This window comes from Monodelphis domestica, chromosome 6 (assembly GCF_027887165.1).
Source record: "Monodelphis domestica isolate mMonDom1 chromosome 6, mMonDom1.pri, whole genome shotgun sequence".
In the NCBI taxonomy this organism is placed as follows: Eukaryota; Metazoa; Chordata; class Mammalia; order Didelphimorphia; family Didelphidae; genus Monodelphis; species Monodelphis domestica.
The window spans coordinates 231,539,695-231,561,261 of record NC_077232.1 but is presented as its reverse complement, the minus strand read 5'-3'; the positions used below and the strand labels follow the sequence as shown (position 1 = coordinate 231,561,261).

The following is a 21,567-nucleotide window of genomic DNA, read 5'->3' as shown; positions in this document are numbered from 1 at the left end:
AGAATTATTAGTTCCCCATGTTTGGGTCATAAAGACAATCCCAAAGAAACACACAAACATATAAATATGCTATAAACTACACAAAAACAATAGGATTTTCTCCAGAAGTGTTAAACTCATTATCATTTCATGTTTTTTAAAAAAATTTAATCAAATTTCATTTTCCCCATGTAAAATCTGCCCTCTCTCCCTCAGATCCCCAAGTTCCCCTTGAGAAAGTAAGAAAAACAAAACTCCAATTATAAACATGTAGAATCAAACAAAAGCATTGGCCACATCCAAAAAAAGATCATTTTTTTCCAACTGCCTCAAGTCCATCATCTCTGTGTCAGGAGATGAGTATCCGCTGAAATACTCATTGTTTAGTAGAATATTGGAATTTAACTATTAAAAAAACACTTTTCATTCACATCTATCCAGACAAAATTTGTCCTTCAGCAACTTCCATCTGTTAGGTTCAGTTCTGGGGCAAAGAACAATAGGTCCCTGGCTCTTGAGAGTCCTGAAAATACTTGAAGACACCTAGCGCATACCCTTCCCACTCAAGCTTTCTCTTTTTAGAGGCTCAGCATATCCATGTCTTCAACCCATCCCCAGATAACAGTGGGTAATCAGTACCCCACACACAACTCTGGCCACCTTCTCCTTTGGATGCCCCAATTTGTCGATGTCCTTAATAAATTATAAAGTGCCTAGAATTACATGCAATATGACAGGTGTGCTCTGATCAGAAAGAATCCATTAGAACTACCATTTCCCTTGTTTGAATTCTATGCTTTTACTATTAAGACAGCATGATATCCACATTAATTTTTTAGACTGCAAAGTTGCATTGTTGAAATTGTGACTTTTAAAATTTGGTATAACAAAAACAGGACAGCCTGGCTTCAAAACCTGCAATCTGTAGTTACTTTCTATTGTATGTCCCTTGAGCAAAGACACAGACACACAAGCACACACACATGTAATGCAGCTGTGTCCAGCCCCTCACCTCTTTGGGCATCATTTTTCTTCATTCATAGAATAGTATTGTGCTGTTCGATAGCCCCTGAGGTCCCTTCTAGCCCAACATCTAAAATCCTATGATGTTTCACATAATTTCCTCCTGTACTTACATGGTCTATTTCTGTGAACATAAGTATGGGTGGACCTTTAAATTTATTTCTTGGAAATTTAATCTCTTTTGACTCAGCCTATTCAGATCTTTTTGCATTCTAACTGTCATCCAATGAATAAGAATATGCTTTCTGGCTTCATATAATTTCTAAATCTCATGTATACCACCTAGGTCTTCATCCACTTCAACTGACAAAAAGGACAAATCCTAAAGCAATGCAGAAGACACTCTCCCTGTAGTTAGTTTGACAACTATCAATTCATTAATCACTAACTATTTTGAGTCAATTTTATTCAGCTAGTTTCAAATCAACCTAACTCTGGTCTTGCCTATCTCTCCATCTTATCCATAAGAACATCAGGAGAGATTCTGGCAAATGCCTCAATGAAATCTAGATAAAAAACATACCTATGTCATTCCACTTGATCTACCAGCTCAATAATCCAGTCAAAAAAGTACATTGCTTTAGTTTGACATAATTATTTTTTGATTTTCACAAATTAGCTCATAATCACTTTTGGCATCTCTGAACAATCACATTCTATCTTCTTTAATTAATAATCAGTTCCAAGATTTTGCCAGGAATCATAGTTTTAATTTAGTTTTAAAAATACAATTTCTTCCCCCTTTTGAAAACCAGGAAGTTCATTTGCTAATTTTCCAGTTCTATGATATCTCTTCCTATATTCCTCAAGATTTTTTAAAAGCTCCTTGTTAATCACTCAGTTGAACTGGACAATTCCAATAAAGAACATCAGAGCAATCTTAGTACATCATCATTGGCCTTTAATGCCAATATTTTTCAACTTTCTGTCAAGAAATCTTGGCCCTTACCTCAGTATAATATCTCCTCCCTCTACCATTGTTCTCTTCGTATTTGCTCGACACATGTTCAGTCTGGGAACTATTATGACAACCCATCATCATGGTACACTGGATAGAACACCAGACCTAGAGTCAGAAGGACTCATTTTCATGAGTTCAAATCTGGCCTCAGACACTTACTAGCTACTTGACTGGGCAAGTCACTTAACCCAGTTTGCCTCAGTTTCCTCGTCTGTCAAATGAACTGGAGAAGGAAATGGCCAACCCCTTCCAGATCTTTGCTGGAAAAACCCCAAAAGGGAGTTATTCAAAGTTGGACAACACTGAAAACGACCAAACAATAAGGAATCATCATGGACCCCAAAGCCACCTGAATTCTTGTTGCTCCTACCAAAGCTATCTTCTCCATGCAACCTTCTTCTCATTCCTCTTGGTCACAAGACCTATGCTCTTCAGAGGACCTGCCACCATGCTCCCTCAATGAAAACTTACCTGGGTGACCTTGGGACAATTAGTCACATTGTTTTCATGTATCCTTTCCTTTTAATGTATACTACATTGTCAATTTAAAACACTCTCAATTAAGAGTCTGGAGTTTGGGTTGCTAGAATTCTTTAGTTTAAGTCTTCATTAATACCTCTAATTGTGTCTTGCCCTCTCCCCAAATTGAATAATTGGGAGTAACTCATCCACATCTCACTATTAACTCCTAGGTAGAATGGGACTTCCTAGAGGGTAGGGGATGGTTTTTAATTTCTATTTTCTTTTTTTATCCCCTGGCACATAGCACAGTGCCTTAAACATATGCTAAGTACTTAAAGTTGGTTAAACTCATTTCAACTCTTTCAAGTTCATGTTGTTTTCATGTAAGATGGGGCTCTTACCCTTATGGGCTGGACTAGATTAAACCCTTTTTCCATTAGATCTTTCGCAAGGGTTAAATGACTTGAGTTCAAATTCAATAAACCACCCTTTAGGCATAGTGACACTGAGTTTTGTAAAGAGAACTAGATGGTGCAGGAAGTAAAATAAAAAGCCTCCAGAGTCTACAAACTGGATCATTAGGCCCTGAAAAGGAATGGAATAAGACCTTCAAGGCTTCCATTTCTTCTCTACCCCCAACCCATTTCTCTTTAAAATTATCAGCCACTAACAATGGGGTACTAGATAGTAAGGGGACTCTTGGACCCTTCAAGTCACAGTGATGAGTAGTTCAAAACAAGTATCAGACTCATTTGGGGAGAAAAAAGTTACAGAAAAGTCCAGAGGTACCAAATCACTTGGGGGATATCCTCCAAGTTATTCCAGTTAATTAACGTATTCCCATGAAGTTATCCTTTACATATATAGTCAAGGCAAAGAAAGTGAATAATTTCATCTCAAGCCTCCCTTTTCCTTTGTCTCTTACTCCAGCCCCAAACCCTATTCATTATTTAGTTAAACTCCTCCCCACAAATAATAAAACTCACTATCTGATGACTGTGACCTCACCAAAAGGCTTCGTATGGTAACTCTTCCTAACAGATTGCCACAACTTCTTTGTGCTTTATGATCTACTGGGCAGGGAGTTTATAGAAAGCAAATTTCTTTTGAAGAGATGCATTTTTTATTGGACTATTTCCTTTCTGCACTCACTGATACGACCGGAAAGCAGGGGAAGAGAAAATAATGTATAATCCACTCGGCACTGCATAGGGATGTTCATTTGTGATTGTACCCAAAGTATGTTTGTCATTTGCAAAGACCTCCAGCTTTATCTGTTATATGACTAAATAATTAACCATTTAGTGTGGGATGATATCATTACCACTACCTCTGCTGACTGGTAAGGCATGAGAACTGGCTTCTTTTTTTTTCTTATTTTAAATAACCCTTGCTTGCTATCCTAGAAACATACTGTGTATTGGTTCTAAGGCAGAGGAGCAGGAAGGGTTAAGTGACTTGCCCAGGGTCCCACTGCTAAGAGGTACCTGAAGTCACATTTGAACCCAGTACCTCCCTTTTCTAAGCTGGCTCTCAATCCACTGAGCCACCTAGCTTCCCCAGAGAATCAGTTTCTTTCAAAGCAAGCTTGGGAAAAGAAAGCCCATTGCTGGAAGGCTAATTATGTCTTGAAACAATTGAAATTCTCTGGAAACTGCATTTTTAATTTAAAAATAAATATTACTTTAGTTGAAAACTACTAAAGATTTTTAACTAGCTTGGTGGACTCCCTCCACAGTCTGAACAAATGCCACAGAACTCAAGCAGGGGCAAAAGGCAGAGCCCAAAAGAGAGATAACTAAGCAACTAGGCTGGGCAAGAAACCAGTGTGATTTCTTGTCACACAAGCCAATGTATATTCATTCTGACATCATCATTTAGTCCCTCCTCTGGATGTCTCTGATTGGGAAAATCGGCTTATAGGAAGTGGCCTCAGAGACCTCAACTCCTCTCTAACCACCTCATCAGGAAGAAGCAGGTCTCTAAAGGATGCCAAGATACCTTTTCCTCCTCTCCATGTGACTGGACCACCATACTTTCCAACATGGTGACTACAGCTGACTTGACTTCATTACCTAAGAGAGTTCTTGTTTACAGATAAATAAGGAGCAGGTCCCTACCTTACCTATAATGGAAATCAGCCCAGTGATATACCCTTCACCCAGTTATCCTTAACCAAAAGATCTAGATAAAAGCAGGGAGAACCCAACCCAGTTTCATAGCCTAGGGAAGAAACTTTTGGTTTTAAAAACCAAATGGTTTCATCCTGACCTCCAAGGGAGGAGGAAAGGGATGATTTTTCACTAGTATCCCAATTCATCATTAATTTTCCAAAGTCTGAAAGATGCCTATGTGTCCAAAGATAAGGCAGGAGCTTATAGACTTCCCTCTAGCCTTTGAAAATATGTAAGTAAGGGGTAACTAGATAGTACGATGGATAGAGTTCCAGGCCAGAAGTCAGGACCACCAGGGTTCAGATCTGTCTTCAGTCCCTTCATAGCTATGTGACCCTGGGCAAGCCACTTAGCCACATTTTCCCTAGCCCTTTCCCTTCCATCTTAGATCTGTATAAGACAGGAAGTAAAGGTTTTTTAAAAAGAAAATATATTTAAAAAAAAGAATTGAGTGATTCATTTCATCTCAGAGGCATGAGATTTGGCCATGGCAGGTCAACAAAGGGAAAAATGTATTTTTGGTCCAAACTCTATTACATGTATCCTAACTAGATGGGGAAGGAATGGGGAAAATATTGAGAAAACTCACACAGGGGCTTCCTCTCTCGTACTCCCTGCCAGGCCAGCGTCTGGAACAGGGTCCACTGCCTCTTCCTCCTGGGCGTCCAGCCAGGAGGCCACATCCAAGCCTCTTCCCCTCCTGAGCATCGACTCCAGTACCATACATCTCTGCATTCTTCTTCTGCTCTCTCTGCTTCCGTTTCCATTCTCGTTTTCATCCTCATGTTGGTTTCAGAGCTGTTAGGTCAAGGAACCTCATGTCAAATAAGCCCAATGGGGGCCTGGGAGAAATACTCATTTGTAATCTATTTGTTGTCTCCTTAGTGGAAATTCTTCCATTTTGGGATCTTTAAGGTTAGACCACTTAGATGCAGCAATTTTTAATACATATATACATATATATGTGTATACATACATATATATATATGTGGTGTTATGTTTGCTAATCCTAATTAAATATTAAATATCCTATCTTTCTAGAAAGGCTATGTGTGCCATATTGGAATATGGCCCCCTGCATGTTCTGTTGGCTAAATTAAAAAGCTATCAAGGGACTATTTGGGAACACAAGATGAAATGAACCCAAATCCCTTCCCACAGTAGCTCTCATAAGAGAGGTCATCAGCTTTTGTTTAAAAAGAGAAAAGCTGTTAAGATATTCTCTCTCCTCATCACAATTTTTATTTTCTTTTGATCTATTGATGGTAATGATTTATACATTGTCATTCACTTACTTTTATATGTTTTCCATATGACCAGTGTCACACACTGCCAAAGAACAGGGCTAGCTGAAGGAATCTGTGCCAATGGAACATGGTCTTGCCATATAACAACATATGATCACTGCTTTAGCTGCCAAAATTTGTGCCTACATTCACTCTGTCCAGCACCACTGAATGAGGTTCTACCATCAAGGCAGGACCTTTGGCTATCTAAACTGGTTTAGGGCTTGGACAACCTTCTGCTTGGATCAAATGCAGCTCAAGGAGTGAGATCCAAAGAGAAGATGCTTTTTCAAGTCCACACTTGAAATGGTACTTGAATTCATGTCTTATGACTCTGCGTCTAATGTCCTTTAGACTAATGCTGTTACATTTGAATAGAGATAGGGTCACCAAATTCTACATAAACTGAATACTCATTGCTTTATTTACTTTGTCAAATATTGCCCACTTCCATTTTTTATTCTGCTTCTGTACCTGTTGACATCAACTTAATGCTAATGGAAGACAAAGTCCCTTATTATACTTATCTGTATGACCTTGAAAAAGTCACTTTCTCTGGATCTCAGATTCCCTATAAATGAGGAAGTTGGACTTGGAAACCTTCTAAGATCCCTTTCTCTACTTCTAACTCCCTACTACCCTCCCTGGCTTCCTTTAAGTCTTATCTGAAATCCTACCTCCTACAGTAAGTCTTTCCCAAACTATCTTAATTTTAGTGCTTTTCCTCTATTAATTCTCTCTTCTTAGTTCTGTATGTAGCTTGCTTTGCATGTATCTATTTTCATCTCCCTCATTATACTGTAAATTCCTTGAGGTGAGTCTTTTTTCTCTTTTTGTAGCTCCAGCCCTTAGCACAGTAACTGGCATGCAGCTGATACTTAGTAACTGATTCTTGATTGATTGATAAGTGATAGCCACCAAAGCTAAAAGAGCAATACCCTAGACATGTATTAGACTTTTAGGGGATAAAAGGACAAATGAAATTTTCATGTGCAAAAATGTAAGGCATTGGTACCACAAGCTGCAAGAAAAACAATCTAGCTTTAAAAACATGAACAGGGGCATCTCTCAGTGGATTGAGAGTCAGGCCCAGAGATAGGAGGTCCTGGGTTCAAATTTGGCCTCAGACACTTCCTAACTGTGTGACACTGGGAAAGTCACTTAACCTCCCCCCTCCTCCCCATTGCCTAGCTCTCACCATTCTTCTGCCTTGGAATCAATACACTGTATTGATTCTAAGATGGAAGGAAAGGGGTTAAAAAACAGACCAAAAAACATGAACACTGTTATGGACCATGTAAATATTTTTTTCTGAAATAAGTTTTTTAAAGATCCTATGGCTTTTTTTTTAAACCTTACTTTCTATTTTAGAATTGATACTAAATACCAGTTCTGAGGCAGAAGAGTAGTAAGGTCTAGGCAATTGGGGTTAAGTGACTTACCCAGGGTCACACAGCTAAGAAATGTCTTGAGGCCACATTCGAATGGAGGACATCCCATCTGCAGGCCTGGCTGTCTATCCACTAAGCCACCCAACTGCCCAGTTATCATCTTTTAAAACAGCTTTGAAAATTAATGACTGCCTAGATACTCAGACCCTATAAGAAATCAAGCATCAATTCTAGAAGAAAGATGCCACACTGCTGCAGCATACTTTTCTTTTCATTTAATTGGGATATGGCACTGGTCTTTGAGGGGGGAAATGCACAATTATGTCTTCTATGGGCAATTAGAACACAGGTTTTCAACCTTCTGGCAAAATAAGCAATAGAAGACATGACAGATAGAGTCTAGGAGAATGGTTGGTAAACATGGGGAAGGCGTGACTACAAATTCCACAAAGCTGATGGAATATTTAAAGTCTAATGATTTTTAACGGCCAGTTCTCTTTTCTGTCAGTCTGAAGTAATTTGTTCCCCCCTCAAAAAAAAAGGGTCATTGGATTCCTAGAACCCCCAGGAGCTATGAGTAAAATGTGGCCAATTGCAGTTTGAATTTAGAGGTCCTTACTACTCCTTTCACCTTCGTACTATCTCACAAGCATGACAATCTATATGAAGACTGAAAAATTCTACAGGTGCATAGGAATGTAGTTGATTTTTTTCCCATCCATCTTTCAGCTAAGTGAAATCTTGGGCATTTTGAAGAATAAAAGATACTTTATTCTACAGCTTGTTTTGTACATCATTATTTGGGGTATCTCTCATATCTCAAGTGAAATAAGACTTTCAACCAGTTCTAATTATTTTTGCTATTACTAATATATGTGTTCAAAAATATTAACTGCCTAATCTATATTACTCACAAAGCATTCTCAGGTTGGTATCCTAGGTCTGAGCAATGTAGATGAGTTGAGAGCCAAGAGAAGTAGTTTGAAGTCATGATTGACACTTAGTAGCTGACCGACTGAACAAGTTTCTCCAAGTGTTGGTTTCTTCCCTATAAAATGGGAATAACAATGTCTATCCTACCTACTTCACAGACAGAAGTTCAAGTAAAAGGAGAATGAAACCAGTCTGGAGGAAGAAAAGTACTGGAGCCAGCTCAAACCGGGTCTCATCTTAGAAATTGACAAATGCTGCAAATAGAGCTTGATTTATTGTTTTGTTGTTTAACTTGTTAAAAGTAACAGTCAAAATGTGAACAATGCCGATTAAACTTACATAATTTTTTCACCCCAAGAGAGCCTATTGTTAAACATTTTACCAGCACACTCCTGGTCTTCTGCAAGTTATATTAATATACAATGCTCTTGTTAATTGAAAGGAAACCGTATTGAAAATTTAAATTAAAAAAACACCAACTGATTTTTCTTTCTCTTCTCTTTTCTCTTCTCTCACAAACAAAACTCCTTTTTCCCCCCTAAGCATCTTTTGTGTTTTATTGGCCTAGGAGGGAGCACTGGATTTGGAGTCAGAAAAACTTGAGTTTAAATGTGGCTTCTGCCATTAATTGGCTGTGTCATTCAGGGCAAACCACCTGGCAACCAGTTTCCTCCTCTGTAAAATGGGCAGAATAATTCTCCCTACCTCACAGAGATAAAAGGATGAAATGAGTTAACATATGTAAAGCACTTTGAAAATTCTATATAAACACTAGCCATCACTATTGTTACAAGCTAAGCATGAATAAGAACCTTATTTTCATACGTTAGCATCTTAAAATTCTTCCATTATAACTTTAATTTCCACTTATCTGAAGCCTGCAGTCCTTTGCGCACCACCAGGGGGCTAATTCTTATTATCTTTCCCTCACTCTGGAAACATTCAACCTTTAATGGTAGATACTTTCTTCATCCTGTCACCACCAATTTGGGGTGCATCTGACATGACAGCATTTCAGAGGACATGACAGTAAAGGACGTTGACTTAAGCAATTTCTCTAACGTAATTTAACTGAATCAATAACTGCTTAACTTGTTAAGAGACCCACACAAAAAAACTGCCAATTGTATGCATCCTTTGCCTTTTCCCATTTACTCCTGCAACTCCTTCTATACAGTAATTCAGATCATTTTGGGAGAAAGGAAGTACATGGTATGACATTAGACCCAAGGTCTTTCCCCCACTACTTTCTTTCTTCATTACTGGGGGCTAACACTATTTCATATGCTTTGCTTCTTTCATCACTCATAATTCCACTAAATTTTATCTCAGGCACTTTATTTTGCATGTATATAACCTCTTTAAATACTCTTATTTTCTTCTGATAGAGAGATACAGACAGATAGATACATAGATGGATGGATGGATAGAAAGATACATGGATGGATGGATAGATAGATAGATAGATAGATAGATAGATAGATAGATAGATAGATAGATAGACAGACAGGTAGATGGATAGATATAGACATATGTTCACATTCCATCTTTGAGCCAAATTATGATCCTAATCATGGTTGATAATTATAGGAATAATGAAAGAAAGGAAGTCTTAAATAAGCATAATGATGTCACCAACCACTGAAGACCTTGCAAGGAACCCTTCCCAATTTCCTTCCCCCACCAAAAACAACTCCATCAACTTAATGCTCCTCCAATCAAATCTGCTTTCTCCCTCCTGGACCAAGGGTGGTGATTGGGAAGGGGGGAAGAGGAGGAGTTAAGGGGCAGGAATGAGGCTCTAAGACCTGTCCACATAAACTGAATCTGTGGTTTTTATACCACAAAAGCTAGTGCCACATATGTGAAAAATTTATCCTGCACTGATTCAGCCAATTATTTGAGAAAAACAAGAGTGGTACAATAACCACAGTCCTCAGACAACATAGACATAAGCAATGACAGAAACACCAAGCCTGACCGGAAGTTAAGGGCACTTAAAATTCAGGGCATCTCTTGGATAGGTAGCATTCTCTTCATCATGGAATGAGAAAAAAGAATTAGTACCCCTAATTCTGACCCCTAAGAATCCCCAAATCAGATATTTACTGAACCAAATTCCTGGTTTGGTATCTGGAGGGGGGAGCTCCAATTGCCTTTATGTTTGTACAGAGCACAGACTGATTGCTTCCCTTTCACCAAAAGACCCTGAATGGTAGAGACCAAATCCACTGATAACCTGTCCCATCGTATGGCTATTAAATTCCCACTTTCTCTTCCCTTAATATCTCTGATTGGAGCCACTGTATAACAAGATGAAAACTCTCTTCCCTTGCTATAGCTCAGTCCCTAATCTCTCATCCCTGCTTCCTACTCTCTTTTACCCTCCCTTCTACCGTGCTCCCTGAAATTCCTATTCTATTGTTACCAAGTTTCCTTTTCTTCTAAATCTCATCTCCTTGTACACACAATATTCTGATTTCCTTAAGAAGCAATGCAGCCCTAACTACACATACAGTACTGGGTATTCTTTCTTTCAAGCTTCCAAAACAGTGGGCACTCCAAATGGCATGTTCACTGACATTTCCCAACACTCCCCCTTCTGAAACTATCATTTATGAACCTCTCCCTTTGCTAAGGTTGTTCATTCAATGTGTTTATTTCAAAAGCCCAGAATTCCTTATTGCAGTCACTTATAAACAGAGTTCAAAGATTCTTAACCTCGTATGTGTCATGGACCCCTTTAGTAGTCTGATGAAACCTAAAGGACTCCTCAGAATCATGTTTTTAACTGCCTAAAATAAAATACGTAGAATTACTAAGGAAACCAATTATAGTGAAAAATAATTATCAAAGTTCTTTTATTTTAAGTTCATGGACTCCAGGCTAAGAATCCCTACTCTAGTCATTCTTTCTTTCTCAAGAAGGAACATCTAGATCCCCTCAGACAAATTGGCTTTCCAGGTCCTCAACCTCCTTGATGACAATGATCTATATCTTGACATTAGATACCCTCCAAGAGGTCCATAATTTACATCTCACCAATACCCATACCAGTGTCACTTCCACAATCTTGAATTCAAATTCCACTCGTTGAGTATAATCTACGATTGATTCTACTATTCTTTTACCTCTTTTTCTGAGGCATCTGGGGGCATAGTAGATAGAGCACTGGGCCTGGAGTCAGAAAGACCCAATTGTGAATCTGATCTCAGACACTTACTAACTGTATGATTCGGGGCAAGCCTCCTGACCTTGCTTGCCTCCAATTCCTCATCTGTAAAATGGAGATAATAATAGCACCTACCTCCCAGGATTATTGAAGGGACCAAATGAAATATTAGGAAAGTGCTTAGCCCAGTGCCTGGCACATAGTAGGTACTATATAAATACTTATTATCTTGCTCCTTCCCCTCCTTCTGCATTTTGAACCTTATTCAACCCCTCCACTCTTCTGTTCTCCCAGTTTATTACTATATACTATCTTCTACCATTAAATTATTCACCTCCATCTCTGTTCATATTTTGCCAACCCCCAGTCCTGGGTTACTCTGCACCATCTGCCTTCTACAGTCCTGCTGAATACCACTGAATATGGGTCACTACAAATTTACATTTTCTAATCTCAAATGGGCTCCTAAAGATCCATTGACAATCCCTTTATTAATCTTCCCTGATTGCCTCTTTCAAGGGAAAGGAAGAAGCATTTATCTAAAGCCTATATATATATATATATATATATATATATATATATATATATATATATATATTCCAAGCCACTAAACTAAGTGCTTTACAGATATTTATCTCATTTGATCCTCACAACATCCTAGAAGGCAGGTGCTGCTCCTATCTTCCATTTTATAATGAGTAGACAGAGGATAAGTGACTTGCCCAAGGATCACACAGCCAAGATGCATCTGAACCATATTTGAATTCAGGGCTTCCAAATCCAGAGCTCTATCCACGGTCCCATCAGCTGCTTCATATACATGTCCATATGTATGTGTGCATATGTTTATTACATATACATGACTAGTTCTAAATCACTTATAGTATACAAGACTCAGAGTCATGTCATATATATAATAATTATGTCATATATAATAAATTCATGATTTCTACAAATTAATAGTCATGTTATTAGAAGCTAGGTTGTAATCAGGTAAGAAAATGCATTTATTAAGCATCTACTGTGTTCCAGTACTAGGTGCTAGGGATTACAGAGCTCCTCTTATAGAACTTACATTCTAGGGGAGAAATTGGGGGGAAGTGATTTGTATACTGTGTAATATACATACATACACACTATATGTCTGTATGCACAGTATACAAATATAATACATACATATATATACACAGGTATACAAATTACCCTCCTCATCCTCAATCCCTCCCTACCTGAGTTCTAATCACATGGTTCCTGAAAGTGCTCTCTGCAAAGTTATCAATGATCCTTTAACTCCTAAATCCTCAGTCTTCGGAGACCTTTGCCTCTGCAATGTCTAATATCTACTCAATATCATCAACTCCCACCAATATGACTGCCTGTACTCCTGAGATATTTTATATCCCTCTTGATTCCCTTTCTACCCACCTCTGACTGTCTCTTCTTAATCTTCTTTGCCAGATCATCATATATTTCACCTAGCTACAAGATGTCTCCTAGGCTCCTCTTCTCTATGTTCTTTATCTCACCCATACCCATGAATTCAATTTTTTTATCTTTGTGCAAGTGACTTCTAAATCTCTCTCCTTCTCCCTCTCTGTGTCTGTCTGTCTCTCTGTCTTTCTCCGCTTCAATTCGAGTCTCAATTCATCCATTGCCTCCTAGGCATTTCTTTAAGATGGAGGTCCCACAAGCATCTCAAACTCAACATGTAAAAATCTCATTCTCTTTCTAAAGCTAGCCCCTCATCCCAACATCCTTATACAACCTAACTCTTCCCATCAACCAATTTTACCACCTCTGAGGCATTCTTGACTTTCTCACTGCTCATATTCATTCAATTGCCAGGTTTTGCCAATTTTGCCTAAACAATCTTTCTCTTCTCATGTGGCCTTAACTACTGTATTTCGATCTCTTATCATCTCCCACCTGGACTCTTATGACTACCCCATAAACGATCGCCTGCTGCCATGCCAGTCTCACCCTTTCCAACTTCTCCACATAGGCATGAAAGCTCTAACCTTGGTCAATTCTTATACTCAATAAACCTTGAGGCAACCTGCTCCCCATGAAGGTACAGCCCAAACTGCTTGGCCTGACATTTAAAGCAAGACCCTCCAATCTCGCTCCAACCCACATCTCCAGATTCTGATCATTTTACATCTTTCATATGCTATTTGCCAACCAAATTAGCAACTGTTCTCTGAATTTAGCACATAACATCCTCCCTTCCTCCCTTTTCTTAAAGCAGTCTCACCTCCATTCCTCTTAGAAAAACCTTGATTTCCCTATAGTGCTCATTTCACTAAACCAGCAGTTTTTTTTTCCAAATGTGGTTTGGGGACCCCCAGGGATCCAATCCAGGGATCGGTGGGGAGTAATGTCTGTAGGGTTGATTTAATTTTCATAATAATAAAATATTTAAATTTTGAATACAGTAGAAATCAACAAATATATAACCCACATATTGGGGGTGTTCCTCAATATTTTTTAAGAATGTAAAGGGGGCCTGAGGCCAAAATGTTTGGGAAAAACCATCCTAGGGTAGCTAAGAGGCGCAGTAGATTGAGCACCAGGTTTACAGTCAGGAAGACTCTTCTTCCTGGGTTCAACTCTGATCTCAGACACTTACTGGCTATGTGACCCTGAGCAAGTTACTTAACTCTGTTTGCCTCGGTTTTCTCATCTGTAAAATGAGCTGGATAAAGAAATGTCAAACCAATATAGTATCATTGCCAAGAAAATACCAAATGAGGTCATAGTGAGTTGGATATGACTGAAAAACATCTGAATAACCACCACAACTGTCTCAGAGACATGCTTTCTTGTTTTCCTCCTTCTCCCCACTCCTGGTTAATAATGCTTGATCCCTCCCCAAATTGCTGAAGTATCAACCCCAATACTATTCAGGCTTGCATATAACTTAGCAAAAGTTGGCTCTAGGTGCTGTAAAGCCAGTCACCAAGAAAAAAATGGGCCCTGCTGAGGGCTCTCTGGCTACCGTAATTGTCGATTTTTGCCACCATCATGAAAAGACATCAGTGAGCAATAGAATCACCAAATGCTGCAGGGAATCCTTGGAGAACCACCAGCCCTTGCTTCATTGCCTTGGGATTTGATGACACGTATATACCTGTAAGATTTAAAATTAATATCCAGTAACTCCAAGTATTATATTTTATAAGATTTATTAATATTCACTTGAAGTAGAAGAAATGAGAGGAAAAAGTAGAAACCTGAGTAAAGAAAAGTTTTCCCAGTCACGCTTGCAGGAAAAAGAGAGAGAGGGGCAGGGTCACAACACAAACTTTATCTCCAAAACATAAGGACAGAACATGAGAACAAAAGTGGGATGCTGGGATTTAGAGTCCTGGGGACCAGATTCTAATTACATATACCCAAGGCATTTTCTGCAGGCGCATTTGCCTTCTACATTGATATAGGCACACTTCCCAAAGAGAATGAACAGAACAAGAAACAAACCATTCATGGAACTCATGAAACAAAAGCCCACGATCACTGATAACCATGTAAAGAATATCAGACTGATTTCACCACCTCTGGGAACAAATGCTACAAAGCAGACAACCAAAAAGTCCATTTTGCTTAGGATGGTCCCAAACTCGCTGCTTCATTTCAAGCTGGAGCTTAAACAAGAGACAAGAGACTAGCATTTCAGTTGACCAGTGGAAGAAGACAGAGACAGAATTCAGGACCCAAAGTTCATCCACCTGTTTTGTTTCTCTTTTGGTGACCAACAGTTAAGAAGACATCCAGGGGGTGGCTGGGTGGCTCAGTGGATTGGGAGCTCCATAAAATCACTTGTTGTAATTGGGTTTTTCCTCTTTGTATTGACCTGAACTCCTATGTATGCAAAAGTGATGGTCAAGACCTTGGGATTTTGGCAATAAAAGAGATATTCAGCCATGTAATCCAACTTCCTCATTTGGGATATATATATATATATATATATATATATACATACATTTATATATATATATATATATATACATACACAATAATAAATACAAAATATCTCTTTGGTCAGTTTTATCTTCGGATTTTTTTAAGCTTTGGACAATGCTGTTTTTTATGATTGTTTTTAAGCCCTTACATTTCTTCTCAGAATCTGTTAGTATGTATTGGTTCCAAGGCAAAGGAGAGGTAAATATATAGATTAAATTTCTTTCTGAGTCATACAGCTAGGAAGTGTCTGAGGCCATGTTTGAACCCAGGAACTCCCATCTCTAGGCCTGACTCTCAATCCACTGAGCCATCTAATTGACCCCTGACTTTTTTTCTTAAAAAAAAAATCAGTGTATCCTGTGTTCCTTTTTCATTGTGGATTAAAACTAGCTTTTATCATTCCTAGGGAAAATGGCCCTCATTCAAAATAGCTGACTTAAAAATGAACTTTTCTAACAACTCATTTCTATGTGGGAGACTTCCTGTAATAAATTTAGTTCCTAGTGGCATTTCTCCTAGAGTTCTCTTGTCATCAACAATAGATTTTGTCATAATAATGGACTTTTCACTAGACATTCTGTATGATGCCTTGCATGTACGTACTTTCATCCTTTTAGGTTGGCAATAGATACGTCATCTTTCTAATTATTTCAGATGTATTAAGTCTTTTCTCCAAACTATATTTTGAGGCCAGAGATTATGGTTTTTGCTTCTTTTGTATCACCCACCACCCTCTTTTTCTCCCTCCTCTTCTCTATCTGACACAATTCTGTACATTCAGTCAGTCTCAAAAAATATTGATTGATCTTATATTCTTCATATATGTTAATGACTCATATGTTGACTCACATAATAGTTCTCTTTAAATAACATTAATATTTCTATTTCAGAATGACAAATATCAGGGAAACATTTCTAACCTCATCACTCCACCCCTATCTTATTTCATATCCTCTTTCTTGCTAGGGCTTCCAAAATGAACATCATCCTTGCTAAAAGATTAGATGTGTCCAATTCTTCATGACCCGTTTGTGGTTTTCTTGGTAAAAATGCTGGAGTGGTTTTCCATTTACTTCAACAGTTCATTTTATAGATGATGAAACTAAGGCAAACCAGGGTCACAGAGCTAGTAAGTGTCTGAGGCCATATTTAGAACTCAAGTCTTCCTGATTCCAGGGCCAGCATTCTATCCATTGCACCACCTAGTTGCCCAAACATCACCACAGTTTGTTTATATTCCAAATTTTATATTCCAAATTTTCTTCTTCTTACCCCTCTTTCAGCTCCCAGTCTACTTAATCATAGTTAGAGGCTGGAGTAACAAAACTGCAATTGAGATGTGAACATAAGTAATTATTACAGAAATTTCTCCTCTCAAAACACAAGTTTGTCTATCAGAGAATTTCTCAGGGCTTAAATAATTGTCCCATGATCTCTGCCCATCACAAAGATTTTCGGTGTACACAAGGTACCTTTCAAAAGCAATTAAGCAAGTTGAAACCTCTGGGCAGAGATCATGTTAGATTTTCTTGGTATCCTTTGGCATAGACTAATTAATTAATGATTAATGAATGCCTGATGTATAAAACTGTTAATTAAGCCAGAAGGCCCCAAATTCCCATTTTCTACATTTCATCATTAAATAATAAGAGGCTCCATAGCAATATGGATCAATTATCACTTTTATCCCAACCATGAGTTACTTCTTTACATAAGCAAACCTTATTGAAAGCAGACTTTGATAACTAATAATATTAGCTATAATTTATATACCACATTAAAGTCTGCAAAGCACTTTACAAATATTATCTCATATCAACCCTGGAAGGTTGGCTAGGGTGATGCTGGTGCCAGCACTAGCCTTCTTGAGCGCAAAGTGTTAAAATTTTAGTGTAAGCAATTAATCTCACAAATCCAAAACCTATCTACAAACCTCTCAGGTTTGGGTTTATTGTTTTGTTGATTGTCTAAACTCAAGAAAGTGTTAATGCAGATTAAACTTAAATGTGTATATTCACACATTTCTGTAGCCACCTACCCATCCCCCAACTGAGTTGTTAAACATTTACCACCCCACCATTATTATCCCCATTTTACAGATGCAGAAATTGTGGTTAAGGGAGGTTAAGGAACTTATCTAGGGTCACACAGCTATTGAATTCAGGTCTTTCTGACTCCACATCCAGTGCTCCAGAGACCTCAGAAGTTGCTTCCAACTCTCAAGTTTTGTGATGAAGAGATCAATGGTGATTGGTTTTTGGGAGTGGGGGTTTCCTTGTACATCCCTAAATGATTAGCACAATACCTGACCCATAGTAGGTAATAGGAAGGAAGGAAGGAAGGAAGGAAGGAAGGAAGGAAGGAAGGAAGGAAGGAAGGAAGGAAGGAAGGAAGGAAGGAAGGAAGAAGGGAGACTGTAGGCTACCAAGCAAATTATTTCAGTTGAAATAGTTCAGTTGAAAAGAGTCCTTAAAAGCAAGGTCAAGAAAGGTTGCAAAGTGAAAATGAGTGGGAGTTAAGGAAGAAGAGCTTACAGTATGGAGCTTTTTCGGAGTGGCTATAAAAAGGAAGAGAAATATAGATGGATAGCCTGAGGGGATAGATAGAAAAATCAAGTGAGTTTTTATAAGGATGGATGAGACAGGAAAAGTTTTCAGGTAGCAGAGAAAAAAAACAAGTAGGCAGAGACTGAAATTTTGGACTGAGAGGAGATGATTAGAAAAGTCATACTTTCAGAGGAGATAGTTGGGGAAAGATTAAAGGTATTAGAAAAGAATTTGATCTTGGAGAAGAGGGGGCTGTCTACTATTCTTTCCTTTTCCCCAGTCCTTAATGAAGACATGAAATTGAGAGAATCTGAAGTATATTTCAGGAGAAGAGATGAATGGTTCTAAAACAGTATAAGGGGAGATTTTCTGTTGAAAAGGAGAAGGCACTATGGGCAGCTATGGGTAAGTCAATGAAGAAGAGCAATGTATGCATTATTGGCAAACATCACTGAAAGTCCACTTGAGATAGGATAATATAAATCTGCAATGGCTCTAATTAGTACCACTGCACAATTTCCTCTAGGGACATAAAAGTAGGAATGGACAAAGAATGGGGTGGGGGAAATCCACAGCTGGGAGAAGGGATGAGCAGTTGACAGAACAATACAGAAAGGAGGAGTCAAGATTAATCTAGTTAACCTCTCCTATTTCCCCAGACAATTCTAAGGCTACCAGTTAAAGATAAGCTATTGATCTCTATTGGCAGAGGGTGTTTTCCTTGGGATTTTGCTCCTATGTCAATGAAAATCACCAGTTCAGACCAAAAGAAGAAATGGTGAGCTTCCCATTACATGAAATTATTTTTGATTGTCACCATCATATCCAATTTTATTCTTCTCCTTTAAATAAATTTCAAAGTTTTGTAGTACTAAATGTTCCTAAATTTCATGTAGTGATCACTTCCACATATATAATTTATATGTTAACATTTCTCTAGATTTTGTGGATGCCTTAATGTCACTTTCTTCAGCAAAGCAATTTTGTTTTCCTTAAATTTCTGAAATTCTTCAAAAATTGAGTTCATGCCTTTCTCCTCCTGCAAAGCTTGGGCAAATTTTGTAAACTATCAGTGTTGTAAACAGTGTGACTACTGAGTAAATCCATTTATTCACATTTACTCACTAGTTTTCATTGATTTTATTTGTAATTGAAGATACTAAAATGTTGGTGCTTGTCAGTAATCTACTAATAAAGCTCTATATCAATCAAAAGTAAATCCTCACGTGGCTTGACATTGGATGTCCTAATTCATATAAGATCAAACTCACTATTGCTACCTTGAAACATTTTTCAAACTAGTAAAAGGTTATAGTTGGGGCAGCTAGGTGGCACAGTGGATAGAATGCTGTTGAGTCTAGAGTCAGGAAGACTCGTTTTTCATGAGTTAAAATTTGACCTCAGCCATTACTATCAGTGTGGCCCTATTTGCTTCAGTTTCTTCATCTGTAACATGAGCTAGAGAAGGAAATGGCAATCCATTTCATTCTCTTTGCAAAGAAAATACCAAATGGGATCATGAAGAGTCAGACACATTGAAACCACTGAACAACAATAACTACAAGGATATGGTAAATATATCATAAAACACCAAATAGGAAATTTCTTCACCTTTCATTTTCCTTAGGATACAGCCAGAGGATACCTTAAATTTCCAATGATGATATTGTAATCACATCTGTTTCATAGTGACTTTATGTCTCCTCCTGTCCTTTTGCACTTGGTATATTCTGATTTGTTTTATATTCCTCTCTCTCTTTCATAATAAATATTGCTCCTTGGAGACAAAGACCCTTGTCTTTCTGAACTCTGGGGCTTGCATGGAGAGGTGCAGTGGCTTAATAAATAAGCTTGTTAAATTGAATCTGCACCTTCCCCAGAGTTTTTCACAGAACAGTCATTGTGCAAATAATAATTAATAATAATTGGAACTATTATTTTATAGTGCTTTACTGTTCCCAAGGTGCTTTATATAATTATCTCATTTGAGCCTCACAACAACTCTAGGAAGTAGTTGCTATTACCAATGGGGAAACTGAGGCTGGAAGGACATGAAGGGACTTGCCCAGGGTCACCCAGCTAGATCTGAATTCCTGATTCCAAATGCAACTCTTGTTCACTGTATCATCTAACTAGCTATCTCAGCTGCTACAAATTTATGAGCTCAGAATCCTGCTAAAAGATTAAGGCAAAGAAGAAGCTGGCTATAACGTGCCACCTTAGCAAATGTATCATTTTGTAAAAATTAGTGTAATCTGAATGTCATTTTCTACAGTCCTTGAAGATTTTATCACTTATAATGTATGCATTAAAATCTACTGCATGGCAGAGTATTTATTTTGAAGCAATTCCTCTACCTAAGGGAAAATAAAAGCAAATGCTATTGAAATTATCAAAGACAATGGGTAAACTTCTTAAGAAGTTTTTAAAGCTTATCTCTGTGTGTGTATACATATTCTTTGAGTCTTTTTCTGTCATGTCTGTGCCCCTATTTGGGAATTTCTTGGCAAAGATACTAGAGTGGTTTGCTGTTTCCTTTTCCAGCTTATTTTTTTTACAGATGAGGAACCGAGGCAAACAGGGTTAAGTGTCTTGCCCAAGGTCACCACACAGTAAGGATCTGAGGCTGGATTTCAACTTGGGTAGATGATTCTTCATAAGCTCAGGACTGGTACTCTACTCACACTGCACCCTCTAGCTTGCCTGTCTCTATCTCTGTCTCTGTCTCTCTCTAAATTTATATCTGTGAAGTTTGCAGTATTTTATATAGATCATCACATCATCTCATTTTAATCTCATTTCAAACCTAAAAGGCAAGTACTTCTAGTGGCATCAGTATCCCCCCCACACTTTATAACCAACCAAGTGGCATACATATAGCTCCTACTATATTCATGCTTCGGAAACAGGGGTGAAATGACTTGTCCATGCTGGCACAGATAATAAGCGTTAGAGGTGGAAAATTTGAACTCTGGTCTCTCTCAATCTCCAAGTCAAGCAATCTGTCTAGGCTGGCATTTTCCCTTTTTACCCATCCCCAGGAAAGGGAAGGGGAAATGGCATAGAGTATGCCAAAGAAACAACCTTCTTTTGACAAAAGTTTCAGATTATTTCTAAGCTTAAATGATTCCCTATTCTAACACCATGGGATTTCCCATTTTAAGACCTAGTCATCTGGTACAAAATGCCCCTAACTTTTTCATTTTATTCTCAGTAGTTTTTCAGTCATGTCCAATTCTCTGTGACCCCATTTAGGGTTTTTTGGCAGAGATACAAGAGTAGTTTCCATTTCCTTCTCCAGCTCATTTTACAAATAAGGAAACTGAGACAAAGAGGATTAAGTGACTTGTCCTGGGTCACACAACTATTAAATGTTTGAGGCCAGATGAATCTTCCTGATTCCAAGGCCAGTGCTCTATCCATTGTACCACCTGCTCACTCCTACCCTTACTTTAGAAATGAGGAAAGGGAAGGGAGTTAAATCAACAATTTGCCCAATGCTACGCAGGGGTGCTTACATTCAAAACAAGGTCCTTCTGCCTCCTACTCATTTTTTCCACTACCCATGACCTTTAAAAAGTAGAAGGTGACCTGTACTGATGTCAGGGATGACTCCATCAGTCAAAAAAAAATAGAGGGTCTTGCTTTGGCATTTAAGTTACTACATAACTAGATCA

At 38.2% G+C, this 21,567-nt stretch overlaps 1 protein-coding gene across 17 annotated transcripts in view; it reads right to left on the bottom strand.

The window, feature by feature from the left end:
- The window catches only part of STOX2 (storkhead box 2), a 314,602-nt gene that overhangs the window by 67,399 nt on the left and 225,636 nt on the right, over positions 1 to 21,567 (bottom strand). For 4 of the 17 annotated variants that reach the window (XM_007496074.3, XM_056802949.1, XM_007496073.3 and 1 more), the window contains exon 2: positions 5,189 to 5,397. The exons of 7 other annotated variants lie outside the window; for them this stretch is intronic. In XM_007496074.3, the coding sequence (XP_007496136.1) occupies positions 5,189 to 5,384 (196 nt within the window). In that variant the 5' untranslated portion in view covers positions 5,385 to 5,397. 6 more of the 17 variants (XM_007496069.3, XM_007496070.3, XM_056802948.1 and 3 more) reach the window with 4 other exon arrangements.